The 17186-nt window shown below is 38.1% G+C and overlaps 1 protein-coding gene across 5 annotated transcripts in view; it reads left to right on the top strand.

Annotated features, from left to right (window-relative positions):
- The first annotated feature begins 527 nt into the window (after window positions 1–527).
- Window positions 528–17186, top strand: part of LOC127868920 (protein zer-1 homolog) — a 29831-nt gene continuing 13172 nt past the window's right edge. Inside the window, exons 1-6 of one of the 5 annotated variants that reach the window (XM_052411082.1) lie at window positions 528–612; window positions 6772–7841; window positions 8640–8804; window positions 10195–10279; window positions 14417–14569; window positions 14891–14982. In XM_052411082.1, the coding sequence (XP_052267042.1) occupies window positions 6841–7841; window positions 8640–8804; window positions 10195–10279; window positions 14417–14569; window positions 14891–14982 (1496 nt within the window). In that variant the 5' untranslated portion in view covers window positions 528–612; window positions 6772–6840. The other 4 variants (XM_052411083.1, XM_052411086.1, XM_052411085.1 and 1 more) reach the window with 4 other exon arrangements.

Raw genomic sequence — 17186 nt, 5'->3', positions numbered from 1 at the left:
CTTAGCTGTTCTGTAAGAAAATGAAACAAATTATGACCCTATGTATAATGTAGTATGATAAACGGTTAACGGATGTCTCATACCTGAAGTTTGTAACTGAATACACTGCTATCAACAAGTTTTTTTTTCCTTCTGAGCGTTCCACTTTCGATGATCTCATACTGAGGTTCCGATGGTTCTAAACTTATATGTCTACAATCGAAACAATTGGCACTGTTGACTTAGCTGCAGGAACGACAAATGACCAATGTTTTTTTCTGGAGCAATATGAAATGTTTGGTCCCTGCTTTAATTATCGACACGCATCTTTAAATAGCAATCTATAAACAACTCAATTATCTTAAATTGGTTTATAGAGTTATACAAACTGTCTCTTTTTTAACAAAAGAGTGTAGATGAAATATAATATCAAATTAAAATACGCTTTATTAACAAATGCAGGAAGGCAGACACGGGCAGAAAACTTGGTTTCTGCAAAAGCATGTTACTTTATACCAGACGAATACACGTGATTTATTAGATTGTAACCTAGAACAAAAACAACAACAATACGTCGGTTACATATCACAGTTTGTCAACAAGAAAAAATATGTAACTATGCTATTAATGATGGTATGCAGTGTGAAGATTCGAATGAAATCACATTTGATTTAAATCGCATATGATTATACCAAGACATCTTTTCTATCAGAGTAACGCATTTTTTTACGTATTGGTAACGATACTTTTTGTTCAGTGTACCTTCTCCTACTCCTACTCGGTTTACGCTCGTTTCCTCCCCCCCCCCCCCAAAGACGTTTCCTCCCCCCCCCCCCCAAAGACGTTTCCTCCCCCCAAGACGTTTCCCCCCCCCCCCCCTAAGACGTTTCCTCCCCAAGACGTTTCCCCCAAAGACGTTTCCTCCCCAGACGTTTCCTCCCATTTTAGTTTTAGTGCAGACGTCCCCCCACCCCAAATAAATGTATAATTGTTTGGTTGAAGTAAAATCTTTGTTTATTATAAAAATTATTATGTTGTTTATGAAGTTATTAAACTATTAATATCTATGAAGCTGCTTGTATGATTTTTTTGGGTTTTATAATTGTTTTTTTGGAGGGTTTAACTGTGTAAGGATTGCATGTAAATCATTAGTAAGTGCATGTTGGTGTACTAGTGAAATAAAAGGAATATTCTGAAAATCTTACTGAGTATCTTATACAAGGACGGTCCCAAGCCCGCGCTGAAAAAGGAGGAGGGTTGGGCATAGGGCTAGCTACCCTACCCTGTTGAAACCTTATTGCTACAGAAACGCCTAACAGAATAACAACAGACATCACGGACCTGGGAGAAGGTGGACCTCCAGCTGGAGGACGTATGACGCCGGACGGTGAAAGACAGTGTCAACTGGAAGCCATCAGGCCGAAGACCATCATCTCCACCAGGACCACTACCACCATCGGTACATGGAATGTCCGAACCATGTATGAGACCGGGAAGACAGCACAGGTGGCCGCAGAGATGAGGAAGTTTAACCTCACCATCCTAGGGATCAGTGAATCAAGATGGACTGGCTCTGGGCAGAAGCGACGGACTTCCGGTGAGTTACTGTTGTTCTTGGGGCATGAGCAGGAGGATGCAGCACACACCCAGGGAGTAGCCCTAATGCTTTCCAAGTCGGCACAGAGAGCGCTCATCGGTTGGGAGGCACACGGACCTCGATCATGACGGCCTTTTTCCTTACAAAGAAAAAGAGGATCAATATGGACATTATCCAGTGCTATGCCCCAACAAACGACAGTACAGAGGATGAGAAGGACAACTTCTACAATAGACTGTCAACCATCATACAAGACAGACCAAAGAGAAACATCATTATTCTAATAGGTGACTTCAACGCCAAGATCGGCAGTGACAACCGAGGATATGAGGAGATCATGGGAAAGCAAGGGTTAGGCGAGATGAACGACAACGGGGAAAGAGATTCACCGACCTGTGCGCCACAAGTAACCTGGTCATCAGAGAAAGTGTTTTCCACCACAGAAGGATACACAAGGCAACTTAGGTGTCACCAGACCTGTCAACGGAGAACCAGATTGACCACTTGTGCATCGCAAGGAGTTTTCGTCGCTCTCTTCAGGATGTACGTGTCAAGCGAGGAGCAGACGTGGCTTCGGACCATCATCTCCTTGTCGCCCGATTGAAACTAAAGCTGAAGAAGAGTTGGACAGGGGGGCCCAACCAACGCCAACGGTACAACACTGCCACTCTGAAAGACACCTGGAAGCAAGAAGTGTTCAAGGTCACTCTCTCCAACATGTTCCAGGTCATAGAGGAGCTGCTTGAAGAAGGGACGATAGAGCAGAAGTGGCAGAACGTGAAAGAAGCAGTGACTTCAACATGCCAAGAAGTACTGGGCCCCAAGTCTTACACCCACAAGGAGTGGATGACAGCAGAGACTCTTCTGAAAGTTGAGGAAAGACGAGCAAAGAAGGCAAGTGTAAAGGTAGCCTATCAGAACAGAACTAAAGATCTGTACTCCATCACCAAGAGATTAGCAGGAAAGTTTGCCAAGCCAGAGAGGCCAGTAAGGGACAAAAATGGAGGAGTAATACCAGATGATGACGGGCAGAAGAAGAGGTAGATTGAGCACTTCCAGGAGCTACTCAACAGGCCTGCCCATGTGAACCCACCGGAGATTCTGCCAGCAACAAGCGATCTGCCAATCAAATGCTGCACTCCCACAAAGGAAGAGATCAGCAGCGCCATCAAACAATTGAAGAACAGCAAATCTGCAGGACCTGACAGCATACCGGCAGAAGCGCTTAAGGCTGACGTGGAGACCAGTGTGGACCTACTACACCCGCTCTTCAGCAAGATATGGGAAGAAGAAGAAATCCCAACAGAGTGGAAAGAGGGTTACCTCATCAAGTTTCCCAAGAAAGGCGACCTCAGTTTCTGCTCCAACTACCGAGGAATCACGCTGTTATCCATCCCAGGAAAGGTGTTTAATCGCATCCTACTGAACCGAATGAAAGAGGCAGTAGACCCGCATCTCCGTGACCAACAAGCAGGCTTCCGAAAAGAGAGATCGTGCACGGATCTGATCGCAACCCTGCGCATCATTCTCGAACAATCCCTGGAGTGGAATTCGCCGTTGTATGTCAACTTTATTGATTATGAAAAGGCGTTCGACAGCGTTGACCAGGAGTCCCTCTGGAGACTTCTGAGACACTACGGAGTGCCAGAAAAGATCACCAACATCATAAGGAAGTCTTATGAGGGAATGACCTGCAGAATTGTTCACGGCAGACAGCTCACGGATGCCTTTGAAGTGAGAACTGGTGTGAGGCAAGGCTGTTTACTCTCACCTTTCCTGTTCCTGCTGGCCATAGACTGGGTAATGAAGACATCAACGGAGCAGAAGCGGAATGGAATTCAGTGGACACTCTGGGAACAGTTGGAAGACCTTGACTTTGCTGATGATTTGGCTCTTCTCTCCCACACCCAACAACAGATGCAGGAAAAGACAAACATGGTAGCGGACAACTCAGCTAGACTGGGCCTCACCATCAACAAAGCGTAGAGCAAGTTGTTCAGAACCAACGCATAAAACAACACACCCATCACAGTCCAAGGTGAGGCGCTGGAGGAGGTGGACAGCTTCACCTATCTCGGCAGCATTCTGGACAACCAGGGAGGAACTGATGCAGATGTCAGAATCGGCATCGGTAAAGCACGAACAGCCTTCCATCAGCTGAAGAACATCTAGGGATCCAGCGTAATTGGCATCACCACCAAGATTAGGCTCTTCAATACCATTGTGAAGCCGCTACTCCTCTATGGAGCAGAGACCTGGAGAACCACTGTCACCACCATAAAGAAAATACGGGTCTTCATCAACACCTGCCTCAGGAAGATCCTCAAGATCCGCTGGTCAGACAAGATCTCCAACGAAGAATTATGGAGAAGAACAAACCAGCAGCCAGTTGAAGAAGACATCCTTCAGAGACGTTGGAGGTGGATAGGCTACACCCTTCGCAAGCCTGCATCCAATACAACAAGGCAATCCCTCACATGGAACCCCGAAGGGAAAAGGAAGAGAGGGCGGCCGAGAAACACCTGGCGCTGTGACCTGGATGCAGATGGGTAAAACATGGGGGCAGCTTGCGAGACTCGCCCAGAACCGAGACGCCTGGAGGAAGCTGGTTGGCGGCCTATGTCCCAGATGGGACCACAGGCGAAGATGAGATGATGAGATCATTTGGGAACACAAATGCAACCAAGAATAATGTGTTATCAAGACCCGTTTTAAATACACAATTTACACCTGATTTCAGTTTGAGTAAACCTGGGCAGGGTTTTGCAATTGTAGTTGTTTGTTGTTTTTAATCCAATTAAATATGGTCAATTTGTGAATTGAAAAATGGTAAATTCAGATTTAATTTCAAAACTGTTTTCCTTGTAACAGTTAAATATGATAAATAAATAAACTTTGTAACTGTCAACATTTTTTTCATGCATTTATATGTTTATTATCAAATGATTGGATGTCACTGATATTTTATTTTTTACTAATAACTAATTTAGACTAATTAAAGCAGAATTGAACTTTCCTTGCACATTATTTCATTATTAATAATATAACTAGCAAATGTAATAAAAACTTATTGATATTTAAATAATTTAACTCAATGATATAAATAATATTTAAAAGCAAAAAAAAACAATTACACTTTTTTATTAAATGAATTTGTGGAATTTAAGGAAAAATTAATAACTTTATGAATTAAAAAAAAAAGTCAATTCAAAGCAATTCATTAAGAAAAATTAGAACAGTGATAAACTATTTAAAAATGTTTTTGTATGATAATGTGCTAATCTCATCTTATGAATGACTATCCCCCTTCAAAGATGTCACCTAATCTCTTCAATGCTGATTAATGGGCCTGTATATTGCACCATAAGTACCCCTTTATACAATAGCTGTTATCTTGCAATATACACTCGCTAATCCAATTAACGCTTGTTTAATGGTAGGTGTGTGTTGTTACTTCATATTAGCGAAAACATAACTTTCCTATTATTTGCCTGGTTTTGAAAATATTTTCATCCTTGAGTTTCCTTTAATTTTTAAAGAATATTTTTGAGAGGTAAAACCTGAGTACTACAAATCAATGTAAAATGTTCATACTAGCTGTATTAGGCCATTATAATTTAAATGTTAGATAACAATTTTAATTACTCAAAATAAATATCTCAATATTATATTTATTTAGTCAAAATAATTTGTGTTTCAGTTAAAATTTGAATATAGTTATTATTCTTCATTAAAAATCACAACTTGCGGCTTATCTTAATTACGTAACTATTATTTGTAACATACTATTCCACTTTGAATGATCATCAAAGAACATTAAAGGTGTGCTTTTACTCAATTTATTAATACAATAGTTATAATTGTTTAAGTAACATACTATTCCACTTAAAATGACCATCAAAGAACATCAAAGCTTTGATTTTACTCAATTTTTCAAGGATCTCAATTAATGAAAGAAAAATTTCAGGCACTTACAAAAACAATTATAATTAGATCTATTTAACTGGTAAAATTTGTTTGAGGTTTCCCTAAAAACAACCATAAAAAATCACCCAGTCACTTTTACCAAAGACCTATAAAATGTATTCTATAGGTCTTTGCTTTTACTCACTCAGGACTCAACATATATTTTGTTAATTAATTATTAAGACACATAAAATGCACTGAATTTTAATACTAATCGATAAAGTTATTTTTTCCACATATCCCTGCATTATTACAAATAACTACTTCTAATATACATTTTCATATTATGTGGCCGTTTCACCCCCAAAATGGGGTGAAACGTCTAGGGAGGAAACGTCTGGGGAGGAAACGTCTTGGGGGGAAACGTCTGCCACCCCTCCTACTCCTAGGTTATTTCGTTCAATGTCATGTACTTCGACAAGTTAAAAGGTTGAAGTACATCAATTTTTCGTTATGAAAGTGACGTATCACTCATGCTGATTATAACAATACTATATGACAATACTTAGATATCATTTCTTCCTATCAATTGATGCTGTTTAGCTAGCTCTTTAGCGAAGTGGTTAGAGCGTCTGACTACCACTCTGAAGTGGAGGTCATGGGTTCAATCCCACATTAACATTAAGACAGGAATAAGTATAGTGAAATAAGGTTACTTCGAACAGCCTTGCTGTTGGGCTAGCTCTTAAGCGACATGTAAGATTGTCTGACTACCACTCTGAAGGTATTGAGTTCAATCCCCCTCTGGAGCTCAGGATTTTCACATTAATGGCTACCAGGCAAACACAGTTAATAGGTCTAAGCTTGTGTAATGGTTCCAGGAAGCCGCTTGTGTAGCAGTTGACACGTGTATAGCTAAGTGTCTTGGGCCTTGAAACTTAAAAAGGGGGAGGAGTGTAGTGAAATAATGTCACTTCAAACAGCCTTGCTTTTGGGCTATTTATTTAGCCACGTGGTAAGAATGTCTGACTTCCACTCTGGAGGTTCAATTCCCCGCTAGAGCTTAGGATTTTTCACATTAAATCATTGACTTATTGTGCTGTATTGTGTTTGCTGATTTATCAATAATTTATCTTTTAAATAGATTTTTTTAATTAAATATACTCAATGTTAGGGTTGAGTTTAACATTGACCTATATATGCACCTATATCTGATTTATGCAGATTTGCACATGTTATTATAACATCTGATTGGATAATTTACTAATTAAATGTTATTTTGCTTTTAGGATACATGTATATTTTACCCCCACCTCATCCCTATGACTGATTGTGAGTAACAGCCACTCTTCAGCATCATGGCCTCGGCACTTGAGACTGCCAACAGTCTAGACAGCCTTCAGCAGCTGTGTATATGCTACCTGGTTAACCACATGGACGTCTTGGCAGCTTCCCTGCGGTCAGCCTCCATGGAGTGGTCAGTGGTCAGTCAGAATGGACCCTCTGCTTCACTGTCCATTGAGCTCAGTGACCGAATGCTGGAGTATTACTCTAGAATAAGTATCCACAGTTTGGAGAAAGAGCGCTCCCTGAATGACATCCTGAGTACTGGTCTGAGTTTCAGTAGAGTTTCACTGGTACGAAGAGGTGTAGTCAGTGCTGAAAACTTAGATAAATTGTCTGATAAGAACAAGTTTAAAAGCATTGAATTATGGCTGTTTGAGGAAGACACTTATAGTGGTATTCGTGTTGAACAGAATAAACTCCTTGAAAGCAGTGAACACAGTTTGTGTTCTTTAAGTTTACGGGTCCTTTGCAGCCCATTTCGCTTGTCTGACATAATGCATGCTCTGAGGGGTAAGCAGATGAACGAAGAATTTATGATGAGCTTACGTGGTATTATCCCTGAAGCTGACCAACTTGTATCCAATATGAAATTCAAAATTCCAAAGTCTTCAAATGAAGTGTACAATAGAGATGAAAATCAATCCCCAGAAAAAGAGTTGATTTGTGCAGGGGGTGACAACAGAGGTTTTGAGTGTCATCAAGACTTGCAGACCGACAGCCTTAAATCTCTCACACTTATATGTGGAAGTTATTTGAAGGACTCCAGAACTTTTGTCGTTTTAGAATTCTTATCCTCACTTATTCCTCACATAGCCAACCTGCGCTGTCTTTCTGTGACAATGAACCTGTACCGACCGATATCATGGTTGCTATCTGAGACCTGGCTAGCAGATCTCCAGCACTTGCAGTCTCTCACTATGTCTGCTTGCTACATGCCAAGTGAGGAAGATAAACTGATCACAACAGCCATGCCATATTTCTTTCAGAACTTGTCCACTCTCAGACATCTAAGGTAAGTGTAGTTTCTAAAGCTTTTTGTTAGTTCTATTATTTACTGTACATGTATGTATAAGAATTTTTCAAAAAGTAAGAAATTAAAAATATCAGCAACTAGCAATCTCTTTGTTTTGTGATTTCTAATTTAGTTTTTTGAGGTAACATTTTTAAATTTCTAGGTTTTGTACAATTATATAACAGTGAGGAAGTTTTATATTAATATATATACCTTATAATAGTAAATAGTATTGGATCCAGCGACCGTTATCATTATAGATTTTTCTCAAGAACTCTGTTTCAGTTGATTTGATTTGCACTCTGTGAAAACCAGTCTGTATGCTTGTATGATAAGTGTCTTCCAAGATTAAACTATGCAGTCCACACGCCGCTAATCAGTTACAGCACTTTCTGCCTAGGCACAATTTGTTGGATTACACTTTTCTTTAAACGAAAATATTCCATAAAATGGAGAGTGTCATTCCAGATTATCCTGATCAGGCTGCATAGGCTTATCTGGTATGACAAATGCATTAACCCTTTCAGTGCGGGAACTGAATTTTGAAGGCCTTTGCAAACAGTTTGGATCCGGATGAGACCCCACAGAACGTGGCGTCTCATCAGGATCCAAACTGTTTGCTATTCTGATAATATTCTTTGAAAAAATCGAAGAAAATGCTAATTTTAGAAATTCAGCAGACGACATTTTAGCAGACGACAAGCTCCCAGCATGCAAAGGGTTAAGTCCAGTTTTCCCAGAGTGTAGCTCAATGGTAAAAGAGCTAGATACTTTGTAAAACAATTTAATTTTTTACAGGCACCTGGATATCAGCCATGGATGTAAGGACTCTAAGAATGATGCCTTGTACACAGACAAAGAGCAGCAACAATTCTTTGAGGCTATTAAAGCCCTGCCATGTCTTAAGTCACTGGATATTGCTGGCACAAACTTGCAGAATATTATTTTTCAGAAGGACTGCATGTAAGATTTTTGTTTATTGGAATTTTGTAAAAAATACAAGATTAAGATTCTTTACTTGTATGGTACTTTTTTTGATTAAATGAAATTGAAAATTTAACATTATTGTTACGTATCTATGAAATATATCAAGATTTTCCATTGTTTCAATTACATGCTCTTGTAAACATTAACCCTTTCCCACTCAGAAGCAAAGCGAAAATTGCTATGTAAATACAGCATAAAACCAGAAAAGACTGCGAGTAACTCGCTGACTGTTCAAGTTTTATGCTGTTTGCTGCTGATCAGTATCTAAGGGTTTGACATAAAACCTTAAAAACTTGAAACAAGTAAGAAAGGTCTTAATTAAATTTAACTTTCAAAGGTACTTCAAATGCATCAAAATACATATCTAAGTGGTAAAGAGTTAAACATAATAAAGTTGTTGATTTAATTCAAAATAATTAAAATAGTATATGATTCTTTTTAAAAATGAAAATGAGTGTGAATCTGGGAAAATGGGGTTTAATGCATGTATGTAAAGTGTCGTCTCCGATAAGCCAGTGCAGTCCTCTCTGGTATATCAGATAAGCCAGTGCAGTCCTCTCTGGTATATCAGATAAGCCAGTGCAGTCCTCTCAGGTATATCAGATAAGCCAGTGCAGTCGTCTCAGGTATATCAGATAAGCCTGTGCAGTCCTCTCAGGTATATCAGATAAGCCTGTGCAGTCCTCTCAGGTATATCAGATAAGCCAGTGCAGTCCTCTCTGGTATATCAGATAAGCCCGTGCAGTCCTCTCAGGTATATCAGATAAGCCAGTGCAGTCCTCTCAGGTATATCAGATAAGCCTGTGCAGTCCTCTCAGGTATATCAGGTAAGCCAGTGCAGTCCTCTCAGGTATATCAGATAAGCCAGTGCAGTCCTCTCTGGTATATCAGATAAGCCAGTGCAGTCCTCTCAGGTATATCAGATAAGCCTGTGCAGTCCTCTCAGGTATATCAGATAAGCCAGTGCAGTCCTCTCAGGTATATCAGATAAGCCAGTGCAGTCCTCTCAGGTATATCAGATAAGCCAGTGCAGTCCTCTCTGGTATATCAGATAAGCCAGTGCAGTCCTCTCAGGTATATCAGATAAGCCAGTGCAGTCCTCTCAGGTATATCAGATAAGCCAGTGCAGTCCTCTCAGGTATATCAGATAAGCCAGTGCAGTCCTCTCAGGTATATCAGGGATGACACTTTCTGGTTAGACTGCATTTTTGTGTAGAATAGACTTTTTTAAACAAAAAATTCATAAAAAAGTATTTTCAGAAGCGGAAAGTATAAATCATACAATGTTGAATAACAGCTTGAATACCAATTATTGGTTTTGTACGCACAGAATGTACATTTGTTAAATCAGTGTGTTTTCTTACAGGAAAGAATGCCGAAGGTTCGATTATCTGGGTCTGTTTGCAAGCCATGAGCGTGTTTGCCAGCACACATTCATACCAGCTGACAAAGTAAGGCTTCTATCTCCTCTGTTTAATAAGGGTGATTGTATTTCATATACAGTCTAACCTAACTAAGCTAACTAACTATCATTTGAGTTAAGGGGTGACTGAGGGTTAGCGGTCAATGTAGATTCCCCCTGACAAAATCAGTCATTATTTAACTGAGTTGAATGGTCCGCTTACAATCACCACTGACAAACACTCCTATAAGTTGTTTAAACACCAACCCTCCTATAAGTTGTTTAAACACCAACCCTCCTATAAGTTGTGTAAACATAATCCCTCCTATAAGTTGTATAAACACAGTTTCTCCTGTAAGTTGTGTAAACATCATCCCTCCTGTAAGTTGTATAAACATCATCCCTCCTGTAAGTTGTATAAACATCATCCATCCTAGAAGTTGTGTAAACATCATCCCACCTATAAGTTGTGTAAACATCATCCCTCCTATAAGTTGTGTAAACACTATCCCTCCTATAAGATGTTAAACACCATCCTTCTTATAAGTTGAGTAAATACCATCCCATGTTTAAGTCATGTTGTGTAAACACCAACCCTCCAATAAGTAATATTTAAACACCATCCCTCTTATAAGTTGTGTAAACACCATCCCTTGTATAAGTCAAGTGTAAACATCATTCCTCCTATAAGTTGTGTTAATACCATCCATTGTATCAGTCATGTATAAACACCATTCCTCCTATACATTGTGTAAACACCATCCCTCTAAAATGAAGTATGTAAACACCATTCCTCTTATAAGTTGTGTATACATCAGCCTTCCTATAAGTTATGTAAACACCAACCCTCCTATAATTTGTGTAAACACCATCCCTTGTAAAAGTTGTGAAAACAAGTTTTCTGCTATAAGTTGTGTATACACCAACCCTCCTATAAGTTGTGTAAACACCAACCCTCCTATAATTTGTGTAAACACCAACATTTCTTAAAGTTGTGAAAACAGCTTTCCTCCTATAAGTTGTGTAAACACCATCCCTTCTATAAGATATGAAAACACAGTCACATTCCCTCCTGTAAATTGTGTGAACACCATGCCTCCTATAAGTTGTGTAATCACCATCCCTCTCATAATTGTGTAAACTCCATTTCTCGTACATGTATTAGTTATATGTTGACACCATCCCTCCTATAAGTTGTAAACAGCATCCCTCCTATTAGTTGTGTCAAGTATTATAATTGATTATAATTAAAATCTCATTTGTCTATGATCTAGTGGGGCTAGTTTAATTATTTGTTTGACATGTTATTGAACAATACATTCAGGTTTGGGCAAAAAAGTGTAATAGACTCACAGTTTAAACACTTTTGACTGTTATGCTACTGTACAGAATATGTCAAAGGTTTTATTTTACATTTTTAGCTCACCTATTTTTTGAAAAAAAAATATGAGCTATTGTCATCACCTTGGCGTCGGCGTCGGCGTTGGCGTCGGCGTCCAGTTAAGTTTTGCGTTTAGGTCCACTTTTCTCAGAAAGTATCAATGCTATTGCATTCAAACTTGGTACACTTACTTACTATCATGAGGGGACTGGGCAGGCAAATTTAGATAACTCTGGCGTGCATTTTGACAGAATTATGTGCCCTTTTTATACTTAGAAAATTGAAAATTTTGGTTAAGTTTTGTGTTTAGGTCCATTTTATTCCTTAAGTATCAAAGCTATTGCTTTCATACTTGCAACACTTACTAACTATCATAAGGGGACTGTGCAGGCAAAGTTATGTAACTCTGACTGGCATTTTGACAGAATTATGTGCCCTTTTTATACTTAGAAAATTGAAATTGAAAATTTGGTTAAGTTTTGTGTTTAGGTCCACTTTATTCCTACAGTATCAAAGCTATTGCTTTCATACTTGCAACACTTATGAACTATCACAAGGGGACTGTGCAGGCAAAGTTATGTAACTCTGACTGGCATTTGGACGGAATTATGGGCCCTTTATACTTAGAAAATTGAAAATTTGGTTAAGTTTTGTGTTTTGGTCCACTTTACCCCTAAAGTATCATAGATATTGCTTTCATACTTGGAACACTCGCAAACTATCATAAAGGTACAGTAAAAGGACAAGTTGCATAACTCTGGTTGTCATTTTTACGGAATTAAGGCACTTTTTTGACTTAGTAACTTTGAATATATGGTTAAATTTTGTGTTTTGATCCACTTTATTTCTAAAGTATCAAGGCTATTGCTTTCAAACTTCAAATACTTTCATGCTATCATGAGGTTACTGTACCTGGTAAGTTGAATTTTACCTTGACCTTTGAATGACCTTTACTCTCAAGGTCAAATTATTAAATTTTGCTAAAATTGCCATAACTTCTTTATTTATGATTAGATTTGATTGATACTTTGACAAAACTACTCTTACCTGACATACCACAATAGACTCCACCCAAACCAACCCCCGTGCCCTCCTCCCCCCCCCCCCCCGAATCCCCCCCCCCTATTTTTTTTTTAAATCATCTCACAAATGACCACCACACCCTCAAAATATTTTTTTGAAACGGTTAAAAAACACAAATGTCCACACCCCCAACCTATACACCCCTCTTCACTCCACCCCTCCCTCCTTTGTGGTTGAAAGAGTCCCTTCACCTTTAAAAACAAAATAGATGAGAGGTCTGCACCCGCAAGGTGGTGCTCTTGTTTAATTGGATCTCATTTTACAAGGTTTAACTAAAAGTGTCTTTTGGAAAAGGGCAGGATGGTGGCATTTGCAAATAAAACATAATTGTTCAATATTAATATTGACAGGTAGTAAAGTATGAATGTTGAGATAAGAGTGCACATTGTGAACAAAAATTTAGTTAAAAATATGTGTCATCTGTTTTTTAACCTTTTTAGGTTTCCATTATTGATGTCCGACTTGTATTTTCTACAAGAATAGTTCTATGGTACAAGGTTGAACACTAATTTTTCAAACACCTTAAAATGAAAAAATTAAAAATTATTCTAGCTTGCCTGATTACCCAGTGCTGATGGTGAGCTTTTAGGATACCGTGTTGTTAGTGTCCATCAGTCCATGCCTGCCTGCATCCATTAGCTTGTTCTTGTGTCGACTTCTCCCCCTGAACTGATATGAAGATTTTAAAGGAAACTTCAAAGGAATAATCATTGATTGGAACTTTGAAATTGTTCAAATCATTCTGGGCTAAAATATTGTTTTTAAATAATAAAAATTCTTCCTCTCCAAAATAACAAGATTTTAAATATTTGGTGTGTAACATTGTCTAGCGGTTCTCTACTAAGTTAAAAAAAATCCTGTCCTAATGGTCTAATCTGGCCATGCCACAGGGCTTACATGATTTATAATTATTGACTTATATAGTAAACAATCAAAAATCTTATTCTCTGAAACCTCAGGGATTAGGGGTTTAATATTTTGTGTGCAACATCATATAGTATTCGGCTACTTAGTTTGTTAAAATCATGGAAAAAATAGGCCCCACCCTAGGATTTACAGGTTTTTTTTATGCCCCCGGAACGATTGATTGGGGGCATATTGTTTTTGGCCTGTCTGTCTGTCGGTCTGTCATTCTGTCCCAAAATTTTAACCTTGGTTAAAGTTTTGCAATAACTTTTGAAATATTGAACATAGCAACTTGATACATGTATTTGGCATGCATGTGTATCTCATGGAGCTGCTTATTTTGAGTGGTGAAAGGTCAAGGTCATCCTTCAAGGTCAAAGTTTAAAAAAATCAAAGTGGCGCATTAGGGGGCATTGTGTTTCTGACAAACACATCTCTTGTTGATGTTTATAGTCAAGACTTAAAAAGTTCTAATACTGTCTCATATCACATTTAGTCTGTGTAATACAGGATAAATAACCTAGATAACAACCACAGTTGTTATACAAACATCATATAATATATACATAAGAGGTTAGTGTTCTTGGTGAGTGACCTAGGGCCTTTATGCTCTTTTGTTTTAAAAATTATCATTTTGCCAATGAGTCCCTTTCATATTTATTGCATACATAAATTGAACATACTTAAATAGTTAAATGATTTGTATAATTCAAGAGTGATATTTTCAAGGCATTACATGTACATGTTAATGTCATTTTCTGAACTTAAGGTCTCTAGCATGTTTCAATACAATAATTGATTTGATTGGTTGTTTAGATCAGCGGTGACGCTAACGAGGAGCAGCTGTTGGTTGCGCTGTGGTCGTACCAGCACAACCTGGTGCTCATGTACCGAGTCCTGGGGGCCGTGAAAGAGCTGGTCCGTGATGGGGAGACGTTCTCAACACAGAATGGGCTTGCCTTCTTTGAAGTGAGAACACTGTCACAAAGTTTAAGTTTGTGTTAAGATTCATTTGTTATCATCAAATGGCTTTTTTAACTTCACTTTTTGCAAAAAATTATAAAATTATGAAAGTATTGATTTTATCCTTTCTCCATTGAGTAATATTTTAATGGTCAAATGAGGTTTTAGAAAATAAAACTTAAAAAAAGAAACTAAAGAAGTTTAATGTTCGGAATTTAAGATCATGTTGTGGTTCTTTGCAAAATTTGTTCAAATTGTGCATTGGGATCAAAACTGACCTTGCCTCATGTGCCAAGCTAATATAAAATTTCCCTCCATGAATTTCAGGGTTTGCTGACCTATCTTACTAAGTGCAGTGAGTGGGACTCCAATATGGCCAGCGATGACCACCTGGAGGAGAAGAACATCTACAGTATTCTGTATGCTTTATGGTATTTTAAAGAACATCTACAGTATCATGTATGCTTTACACTGTTCTTTACAACATCTACAGTATCCTGTATGCTTTACGCTGTCCTTAAGAGCATCTACAGTATCCTGTATGATTTACACTGTTCTTAACAACATTTACAGTATCCTGTATGCTTTACACTGTTCTTTAGAACATCTACAGTATCCTGTATGCTTTACACTGTTCTTTAGAACATCTACAGTATCCTGTATGCTTTACGCTGTCCTTAAGAACATCTACAGTATCCTGTATGCTTTACACTGTTCTTTACAACATCTACAGTATCATGTATGCTTTACGCTGTCTCTAAGAACATCTACAGTATCCTGTATGCTTTACACTGTTCTTAACAACATCTACAGTATCCTGTATGCTTTATGCTGTTCTTAAGAACATCTACAGTATCCTGTATGCTTTACCCTGTTCTTAAGAACATCTTCAGTATCCTGTATGCGTTACTCTGTTCTTAAGAACATCTACAGTATCATGTATGCTTTACACTGTTTTAAGAACATCTGCAGTATCCTGTATGCTTTGCACTGTTCTTCTTCTTCCCATCAAGTGTTGAGTTTCAACGCACTGTGACTACGCAAGGAGTCCGTTTCCTGGGTAGAACCAGTACTTGGTGTCTTTTAGGGATATCTAAAGAATGCTCCCACAGTGAGAATCAAACTCATGACCTCCTGTTAGCTTGACAAACACCATAACCACTATACCATGGCGGTTCAACTGGACTGTGAAACTTCCCCATCTCAAATTTAAATTTCGACCAATTATAAGGCTTCTAGTTTTTTAGTTGATTTCCATTGGTGTGATTTTAAAGATGAAGACTTAGCTTAAGCATATTTATAGTGTCCAGGTCAGTGCCTTCCCCAGGAATTTGTTCAGGCGCCCCGGGGGTGGGTTCGGGGTGTCCCCTCCTGACGTTGATTTTTTTTTAATTTAACGTGTCAATTCACGTTCTGTGGTGCGTTATAACTAAAAAAAAAACAGCGTCAAAAGACGTCATTTGGTGCGCTATGACTCTTCAAAAAAAATCCCCATGTCATTTAAAAATATATTTTTTTATATTGTTTAATTGTTTTAAAACTTTTCCGCACAGATAGTAAAATCCCGACTCGAACGATTCCCCAATACATCCATTTCAACCCGACTCTATTACTGTATACTTACTATTTTTCAAGTTTCTATTTATTACCCGATAATCCCGTTTATTCCGTTTTTATCAATCTCTTTCTGGTAAATATTTACGATACAGAGGTGTCAATGTTCAGGATTATTCCTGAAATCAGGATTTTGGCCCTCAAGGGCCAATTAAGATATTGATATAAATCTGAGGATTTTTTTCTGGAATTTTAAGATTATTGTCACAAATGTCATCTTAAAGACAATTTGTTTTACTTTGACATATTGTTTACAAAGTTATAAACAATAGTTAACAAAGTTACATGAATTATTAACTCTTTTTTGCTCTGGCCCCCAAACGATAGGCTTATTTTCAGGATTTTAGATTTTGGCCAATTGACACCCCTGCGATAAAAGCTTTCAGTTATTTCTTTAACACAAACCTTGCCATTTTTTAAGTGAATATTTATAGATTTGATGAAATATTGCCTCTGAATATGCGTCAATCCCCTGACCTGTTGAGTGCTTGTTAAAACGCTCAATACACGCCATTTGTATGCAATAGACGCGACGTTGTACATGCTGCATAATTTTCGCGCTCTTTTTAATTGAGAGAAAGATTCGACACAAAATAACACACAAAATAAATTTGCACTGCTAATTTGAAGCAAAAATATTTAACGTTGCGGTAACATTTACATTCGGAAGTGTGTTTCGGATTAAAAACGCGTTAACATCGACTTACGGTAATGGGTTTCGGATTACAAATTTAATTATTCCCGTTTGAGATTTCAACAAATATTAACCGTTGCGTTATAAATTCAACGATAATTTGTTGCCACACTTTACGAGTCGAATAAATGTTTTGACGGAATTATGCATGAAATTCACGTTGTCCACGAGGATCACGGCCGGTTGCCATCATCAGTCTTCTAACTATCGGACGAAACATTTACAAGTGTGCGTAATTAATTCAACGAAAATTTGTTAAAGCGCATTATGCATCGAATAAATGTCAGAAAAACGAGGTGAATCAGTTCAATAAAT

The sequence above is a fragment of the Dreissena polymorpha genome, chromosome 2 (assembly GCF_020536995.1).
Source record: "Dreissena polymorpha isolate Duluth1 chromosome 2, UMN_Dpol_1.0, whole genome shotgun sequence".
Lineage (NCBI taxonomy): Eukaryota > Metazoa > Mollusca > Bivalvia > Myida > Dreissenidae > Dreissena > Dreissena polymorpha.
This window is presented reverse-complemented; position numbering and strand designations above follow the sequence as displayed.